The sequence below is a fragment of the Trichomycterus rosablanca genome, chromosome 6 (assembly GCF_030014385.1).
Source record: "Trichomycterus rosablanca isolate fTriRos1 chromosome 6, fTriRos1.hap1, whole genome shotgun sequence".
NCBI lineage: Eukaryota > Metazoa > Chordata > Actinopteri > Siluriformes > Trichomycteridae > Trichomycterus > Trichomycterus rosablanca.
Window position 1 is genome coordinate 11,621,961 of NC_085993.1, and position 8,769 is coordinate 11,630,729.

Consider the following 8,769-nt stretch of genomic DNA (forward strand, 5'->3'; position numbering starts at 1 on the left):
GCAAATTAAACAAGCTAAAATGTTGCACCTGGTTGTATTATAAAGGATGGTAGGTTGGGAAATTGAAGTGGCAGTTATAGTGGAGGTAAAGAACAAACAAAAAACAATTAATAATAAAATCAAATAAAAAAGTATGAAAAAAGCTAGAGCCTTATACACTTTATACAGTCATATCAGTACTTGGTTCAATAATCCACTTATGCAAAGTTACTATAGCCACAAATCAATTCCAGACAGGTTTTCACTACATTGAAACTAATAATAAAGAAAATAAGGGAAAAGTTAGCAGGTATTTTAACAGCATTGCAGGAAGACCTGAAGACAGCAGGAACAACAGTTACACTTGAAACAACAAGAATTCAGGTGCAAAAACTATGCCGCTAATATAAAAGGAAAAGAAAGCAGGGACACATCAAAAAAGAAATCGCTGGTAAAAAAAAACTCAGCTGATAATGTTTGGGGAGAAATGGTCTCAAGTGCATCCTTCCCACAGTGAAGTTTAGAGATGGAAGCATCATGTCATGGGGCTGCTTCTCTGCAAATTGTACTGGGGCATTACACATAATCAAAGGAAACATGATAGAGAGATGTTTCCACTAACGCCAAGTTGCCAATGTTGAGCCCCTTAGCAAGGCCCGTAACCCACAATTGCTTGCATGGTATTTGCTCATAACTGTAAGTCATTTCGGATAAAAGTCTGCTAAATACTGTAAATGTAATTTTTTTTTAAGTGCAAGTGCACAGCCGTGCTCTTCTTGACTTTTTTTTTTCATTTACCCAGGCCGCTTGACCACACTGACCAGAGCTAACGCCAAAGCCTTTCAGGCACAAAACAGCTTTTAGCAGAGGCAGGGCTTTACGTTTAATAAAAAGAAAAGAACATACCAAATTTCTCACTGTGACCAAACGCAGGGGTAAGACCCAGGTCCTCAGAACCCTAGTGTTGTGAAATACCAACACTACCTGCTTACATTGTGCCACCCATACATTCACTTTAAAGCTTCCATTTCAAAAATAATAAGTGTACTCTGGCACTCTTTATATGAAACTACCGTATATCTATATTTTCTAAAAATATCTAAAATAAGCTTACCTCTCAGGAGGCACACCCTCCTCGACCACTCTGTTTACAGGACGCAATCGTCGGTTTTTTCTGGCTTTGTACTCACTCTTTGGGCCCAGCTCAGTCCCAAGCTGGCTGCGCACAACTGCCTCTATTTCCCTCACAATACAGAAAGGTTGGGAGGTGCCTGACTCCTCTGACTCGGGGCAGAACTCAAAGTACATGGTGGCTGGGAAGTGTCCATGATGGTGGACTTGGTAATGCACCTCCACTGCATAGCTCTCACCTGGTGGACATGAACACACTTCAATTAAAAAAAGATTTGCTTCATATTTTATTTCCTACAGCAATACAATTCCACTATCGGATGTCACTTGGACATAAGAATGCATACATTGTTAACAGCTGTGTAATGTGGCACATAAAGAAGCATCAAATTCATTATTTTCATGTAATACCACACCGATGACTTAAAAAAATGGAGAGAGAGGTGTGGTCCATTATACATGCTTGAGGCAGAAGCTTCACATATGTTAGAGGAGGCATGCGATTACCTGTGGTACACATACACTATAGGTGTACAGTTAGAGACTAAATCTTTTTCCATATACACATAATACAATATACATAAACTTTGGGGGTATACAATTACTGACTACAGCGCACCTGTTGCTGTATACACATTGTCACCCTGTATCAAAAAGGACCCCACAGAACCCAGGGGACAGTGGTAGCCTAGTGGGTAGAGCTTCAGGCTAGCAATTGAAAGATTGCAGGTTCAAATCCAGACTTTGTTATGCAGCCACTGTTGGGCTCTTGAGCAAGGCTCTAAACCCTGTCTGCTCCTGGGGCACAGTACAATTGCTGACCCTGCGCTCTGACTCCAGTTTCCAAACAAGCTGGGATATGCAGAAAAAAAATTTCATTGTACTTTGCACGTGTATATGTATATATGACAAATAAAGGCATTTTTCTATTCTTCTTCTCTACTGGCCAGATGTGGTTAACCATTCAGCACTGCAAAGACATTAACATGGTGATAACATAGCAGTGTGTTTTTTACTACTAGTGTATCAGGTACAGCATTGTTAGGATTTTTAAACACTGTCTAAACTTACTGGCCTCTTTAATAAAAACATTGTCTAGGGACACCACATGAACACATGATGTTGTTGTCATATCTTTGGTTGGAGCTTTATTCTCCTTTCAGCTTTGCTACTGAGGTGTTTCAAAATTCCAACAATACTGCTGCGCCTTCTACATTGTACAACTTTATGAGATGCATGTAACCTCAGAGTTATCGAATTATGCTGTACATGTGAACCTTATGATAAATACATGCATTCCTACATAAAGAGCAGTAAAATTGTCTAAAAAAAAATGTCTATAAATCCTCACCTGGGCAGAGGAGCAGAGGGCAAACCCTGCTCACTCTTCTCTTATCAACCAAAGTAAAGCAGCGTATCTTGTGCAGCGCAGTGTAGAAGGTAAAGTAAACACATTTCTGGCCATTATTCTTGATGTTGTACTTCACCACATGCACCTTATCTCCAAGCTTAATGTTGAACACAAGTTTTCCATTGGTGGTTTTGGGATCTGATGTGATGCAGATGCCTCCCTTGTTGGAGATAAGTGATGCTCTGAAAAAGATCAGAAACAGCAAAACGCTAATTATTGCAAAGCAAAGTTTTGCACATAAAACATGCATTCAGTCAGGGTCAGTTCTTTGTGTGGGGGTAATATTAGGAATGGGTGGCATGGTGGCTAAGTGGGTAGCACTGTCCCAGATGGGGCGTTCCGGGTCTTTTCTGTGTGGAGTTTGCATGTTCTCCCCGTGTCCGTGTGGGTTTCCTCCGGGTGCTCCGGGTTTCCTCCAACAGTACAAAGACATGCAAGTGAGGTGAATTGGATACAATAAATTGTCCAGGACTGTTCGATATAACCTTGTGAACTGATGAACCTTGTGTAATGAGTGACTACTGTTCCTGTCATGAATGTAACCAAAGTGTAAAACATGACGTTAAAATCCTAATAAAACAAACAAATAATATCAGGAATAATCGCATGTCTATGTAATCTCTACCTTTACCACACATTTGGGAGTACATTTCCAAAGGAATGAATATGAGTTTATGTATGAACAATATAATGAAGTACGTCTAAGGGGGAGTGTAAGTGACTGAAATGTCTAGGTACTGTTTCAGTATTGATCCAAAACAACTAGGATCAGCTCATTTATAAATAACTTTTCCAAAATAAAGTCAACACAACATTTTTCCCCAATACAGTAAAATACAATGTGCACTTATACAAAAGTATGTGGATACTAGACTATGAGTTAGTTGGACCTTCTGATTCAAAACCATATATATATATATAACATTTACATTTTCATCACTTAGCAGATGCCCTTATCCAACGCGACTTGAGGGTTAGGGGGCTTGCTCAGGGGTCCAACAGTGGAAACTTGGTGGAAGAGCTTGAACCAGCAACTTTCTAATTACTAGACCAGTTCCTGAATGTGGTAGTATGTAATGTGGAGTGTCACTCACCCGTGAAAGTTTTCCCCAAAATTTTGAAGTGTCTCTGTGGAATTTGTGCCAGTTCAAGGAAAGGCACTGGTGGGTGAACACAACTAAATGTAAGTGCAGCAAGTAGGGCTACATTATGTCTGGGTTTAAAGTAAAAAAGAAAAGTAATGCGACAAGCACCTCTTTTCTGTCTGGTTTGTCGCAACCGAAGTCAACTGACCTCCAAACAGTAAACCCTATTGAGGTGGGATTATAGAGTATGGAGACAAATTTTCCTTGTTTCTCACTGTAGAAAATATTTTATAACTTTATAAACAGACAGACAAAAAAAATATGCCCATCATATTTGTTGACTTACAGACAACTTCTTTCGTCAAATAGCTTGTGGTTAAAGTTAGTGGTTAGGTTTTTGGCCTAGCAATCAAAAAGTTGAGGGGTTGAATTCTGGCTTTGCCAAGCAGCTGCTTTTGGTTAATAGGTGACCCAGCGCTCTGACCCTAGCATTGAAACATGCTGAAATATGTGAAATTTTACTATACAGTACACTTGTATATGTATATATGACAATAAAAGAATCTAATTCGTATCAATTTTTTATATCAGTTCAGTCCTTACCTATTCGCATTAAGTTTTTGAAGGATTTCCTGAGCCAGTCTTTTCTTTGGTGTAAGGATAGGGTTGACCGGTGATGGCGATGCCTGAGAGGTGCCTGAAGAGTCTGGAGCCTTTTTGCCATGGGCAGGCTGGGAGCCTGAAGGTGTGTTCAGCTTTGTGTCCGCTCTCCGCTTACCACTGTAGACATGCACCTGTTTTTAAGGATTTAAAATATACAGCATGAAGTAAACAAGTGTATTTCCTCTTAGTTTCAACATCTTAAGTGGTCTCTAAACAATTAACACATAAAATTACATGGCAGAGCAGTCTAATGTGCTAGCCCACCACCATGAGATCTACAGTTCGAATCTCAGGCTGTGCTATTGTCCTGGCCAGGTGCTTATATAAGCATGATTGGTTTTGCTTGAAGGAAGGGAAACAGGTATGTTTCATTGCTGCTGTACATTTGCATACCCTGTTGCCTGGTTGATGCTTCTCCACTAGTGATGGACGATCTGGAGCACTTAGTGTGTCTCTGTAAACGCAATGCAGCTCTCTGAAATTCCAATGCAGGCAGGTGAATAGATGAGGCTGGCAACTGTGCACGTGTTGGAAGGAGGTGCATGAAAGTCCAAGTGAATCAGCCAGTGTAGGGGAGCATTCTTAGTGGCAAGTTTACAATTGAAATGAGATCAGTCGCTCTCTCAGATAGTGAATAACGTGACTGGAGGCTTAGTGGGTGTAGAGTAAAAACTTTTACATTTGACTTTTTATTAAATAATTGTTTCTAGGTATCAGAACATGTAAATGAGTTATAATGTAATGCAATATACTGATGTCATGTCTAGTAAGTATTCCTGCTTTGTGGACCTACTGCAACCCTAACCAGAATCAATCGAACAGGTCAACAGGAATGATTAGAAAACAGTCCATGAGATAGAAATTAAGAAGTTCTGTGGACCAACATATCCTCGCTCTGTTTGGGTGGGTTATTATTTATTTATTTATTTAAGTTTAAACGCCATGTTTAACACATTGGTGTCATTTAATGGCAGTAATAGGTATTATGTATGTGTCTTCATATTTTGGTGGGTGGGTTATTAAGAAAGTTCAAGAGAGGCTTTATTGTCATTTCAGCTATATACAAGTACATACTGAAATGAAACAATGTTCCTTGTGGACCAGGGTGCAACATAAAACAAAAAGTGCAAGACAATACAATACCCAGTCAGGATAAACAACAGTACTATTAATACAAAAAGGTCTATAAATAAAAAATAAATAAAATTTATTTAATACATTTCTAATCTAAAAAAAAGAAATTAAGGGAGACAACATTAGAGACAGGTGTAGTGATGGCCGATACATGGTACTGAGTAAATGATTGGTGAAGTAAAAAAACATATTCTGATATACTGTTGGTAGCGTAGGGTTTATATAGCAGCAGAGATATAAAAGAGTAAAAACAATGCAATATTGTGCAAAGTGCAATTGTGTCACTAAGTAATTGTTGAAGTTGTCAGAGTCCAGGGAACAAGTGTTGGTTGTGTGTGTGTGTGTGCGAGTGAGTGTATGTGCATGTAAGTGTGAGAGTGTATGTATGTTCGTATGAGTGTGTGTGTATATAGCCATAACATTAAAACCACCTCCTTGTTTCTACACTCACTGTCCATTTTATCAGCTCCACTTACCATATAGAAGCACTGTGTAGTTCTACAATTACTGACTGTAGTCCATCTGTTTCTCTACATACTTATTTAACCTGCTTTCACCCTGTTCTTTATTGGTCAGGATCCTCACAGGGCCACTACAGAGCAGGTATTATTTAAGTGGTGGATCATTCCCAGCACATTGACATGGTGGTGGTGTGTTAGTGTGTGTTGTGCTGGTATGAGTAGATCAGACACAGCAGCGTTGCTGGAGTTTTTAAATACCGCGTCCACTCACTGTCCACTCTATTAGACACTCCTACCTAGTTGGTCCACCTTGTAGATGTAAAGTCAGAGACGATCGCTCATCTATTGCTGCTGTTTGAGTTGGTCATCTTCTAGACCTTTATCAGTGGTCACAGGACGCTGCCCACGGGGTGCTGTTGGCTGGATTTTTTTGATTAGTGGACTATTCTCAGTCCAGCAGTGACAGTGAGGTGTTTAAAAACTCCATCAGCGCTGCTGTGTCTTATCCACTCATACCAGCAGCACACACACTAATGTGTGTGTGTGTGTGTGTGTGTGTGTGTGTGTGTGCACAGGTACTTCATCCCACAACATATATAAGCTGGACTGGCCTTTCTAAACTGTTCTTCAGTGTGAGTGTAAAGTGATGCATAAGAATGCCTTGACTAATGGATTGTGCAAGATGAAGATGTAAGAAAAAGATATGAATTAATAATTAAATGATAAAAGAAACGCAGAAGGTAGAAGGCTGGGATCACCTGAGCTTTGGCATGCAGGATAATTTTTCCTTTTCTTAAACTGGCTTGGTTGAACTGCTGCAAGGCGAAGATCAGTTTAGAAAAACTTGGATGTTCTCCAGCCCTAAGAAACACAAGTTCACAGGTCGGTTGTGCAATTATTGAAATTATAGTCAGGCATGTATTAGTCATCATTAGTCAGACAATGCTGTCCTGAGAACCTTCATAAACAAAAGCAAACATAGAATTCACGTGACATGCTAACCGAAGCACTTTTTTACTTAATATCCTGCAAGCACACGACTACAAACTCTGGTTATCAGAATTACTGAGGTAATTAATGTTGGTCAGTGTAACCTGACTTGGTAGAAAGCAGAGAATTAAAAGCTTTACGTGTGTGGAAATTCTAACCTTTTAAACTCCAAGTTGTAAATGTCTCGAAGCTCTTTTTTATCCCTTTTGGACTTTCTTTCCCCTAAAAACTCGATGAAATCCAGGCCAATTTCGTAAGTTGCTCTAAGAGAAGTCATCGCTCCGCTAATCAACCCAAACCCAGTTTCGATTCAGTTATAACCACACTGAGCGGTTTCATACAAACCGGAATAAGACAGCTCTAGGAACTGTGTACAAATGTCATTCAATCATTCAAAACGAATCCTAAGTGCAAAACAAACCAGAAAAAAGAAAATAATACTAGAGATATATTTTTTGAAATTATACATATGTGTTTTTATTCAACGCATAAAGCATATACATGTAAATCTGAAATTAATAATACTAACAATAAGATTTTCAAACAAGAGTTTTTACACGCTCCCTAACCACATTGACGTTAGTGATGTTTAGATCAGTCAGAATCGATTCGTTTTTAGGTAAACTTGGGGAGCCGACTCTATGCAAAGATTCGCTTAGTGACGAGTCCAATACTGTATAATATAAAATAAACCGATGAGTCAAAACATTAAAACCACCTCCTTGTTTCTACACACACTGCCCATTTTATCAGCTTCACTTACCCTATAGAAGCACTTTGTAGTTCTACAATTACTGACTGTAGTCCATCTGTTTCTCTAAATACCTTTTTAGCCTGCTTTCACCCTGTTCATCAATGGTCAGGACCCCCACAGGACCACTACAGAGTAGGTATTATTTGGGTGGTGGATCATTCTCAGCACTGCAGTGACACTGACATGGTGGTGGTGTGTTAGTGTGTGTTGTTCTGGTATGAGTGGATCAGACACAGCAGCGTTGCTGGAGTTTTTAAATACCGTGTCCACTCACTGTCCACTCTATTAGACACTCCTACCTAGTTGGTCCACCTTGTAGATGTAAAGTCAGAGACGATCGCTCATCTATTGCTGCTGTTTGAGTTGGTCATCTTCTAGACCTATATCAGTGGTCACAGGACGCTGCCTATGGGCCACTGTTGGCTGGATATATTTTTGGCTGGTGGACTATTCTCAGTCCAGCAGTGACAGTGAGGTGTTTAAAAACTCCAGCAGCATTGCTGTGTCTTATTCACTCATACCAGCACAACACACACTAACACACCACCACCTTGTCAGTGTCACTGCAGTGCTGAGAATGATCCACCACCTAAATAATACCTGCTCTGTGGCGGTCCTGTGGGGGTCCTGACCATTGAAGAACAGGGTGAAAGCAGGCTAACAAAGCATGCAGAGAAACAGATGGACTACAGTCAGTAACTGTAGAACTACAAAGTGCTTCTATATGGTAAGTGAAGCTGATAAAATGGACAGTAAGTGTAGAAACAAGGAGGTGGTTTTAATGTTATGGCTGATCAGTGTATAATAGTATCAGCATTGACGCGCTGTATATACTCAAATAACGACTGTATAATGCACATCATTTCCAAATCCACAGATGAATTAATAAATAAATCAGGTCAGTGCTTCTTAAACCGATAACACACAGCCGCAAAGCAACGCTATGTTGAAGTGTTTTCTTCATATCAGCTTGTGGAGAACAGATGAGATTCTGCTTCCTGTAAGCTGGTGTCAAGACAAACAACAAAATACGTTCTGTTAACATTTCTTTCTACATGGTGCTGCTCATCTTTGTGTCCATTTGTCTTAGGACGTTTTATGAGGCCTTGCAACCATCTTTAGGAATAGGAAAGAAATTTTAAACATCTTAAAGACAAAAGC

General features: G+C 39.7%; 1 protein-coding gene across 1 annotated transcript in view; it reads right to left on the reverse strand.

Moving 5' to 3' along the window:
* mov10a (Mov10 RNA helicase a) overlaps positions 1-7,141 on the reverse strand; it is a 34,210-nt gene extending 27,069 nt beyond the window's left edge. The window contains exons 1-5 of the mRNA XM_062996606.1: positions 7,013-7,141; positions 6,623-6,725; positions 4,210-4,400; positions 2,462-2,703; positions 1,094-1,349 (exon numbers count right to left, since the gene is read on the reverse strand). Of these exons, the coding sequence (XP_062852676.1) occupies positions 1,094-1,349; positions 2,462-2,703; positions 4,210-4,400; positions 6,623-6,725; positions 7,013-7,131 (911 nt within the window). The 5' untranslated portion in view covers positions 7,132-7,141. The remainder of the gene's footprint in view (positions 1-1,093; positions 1,350-2,461; positions 2,704-4,209; positions 4,401-6,622; positions 6,726-7,012) is intronic.
* Between the last annotated feature and the right edge of the window lie 1,628 nt (positions 7,142-8,769).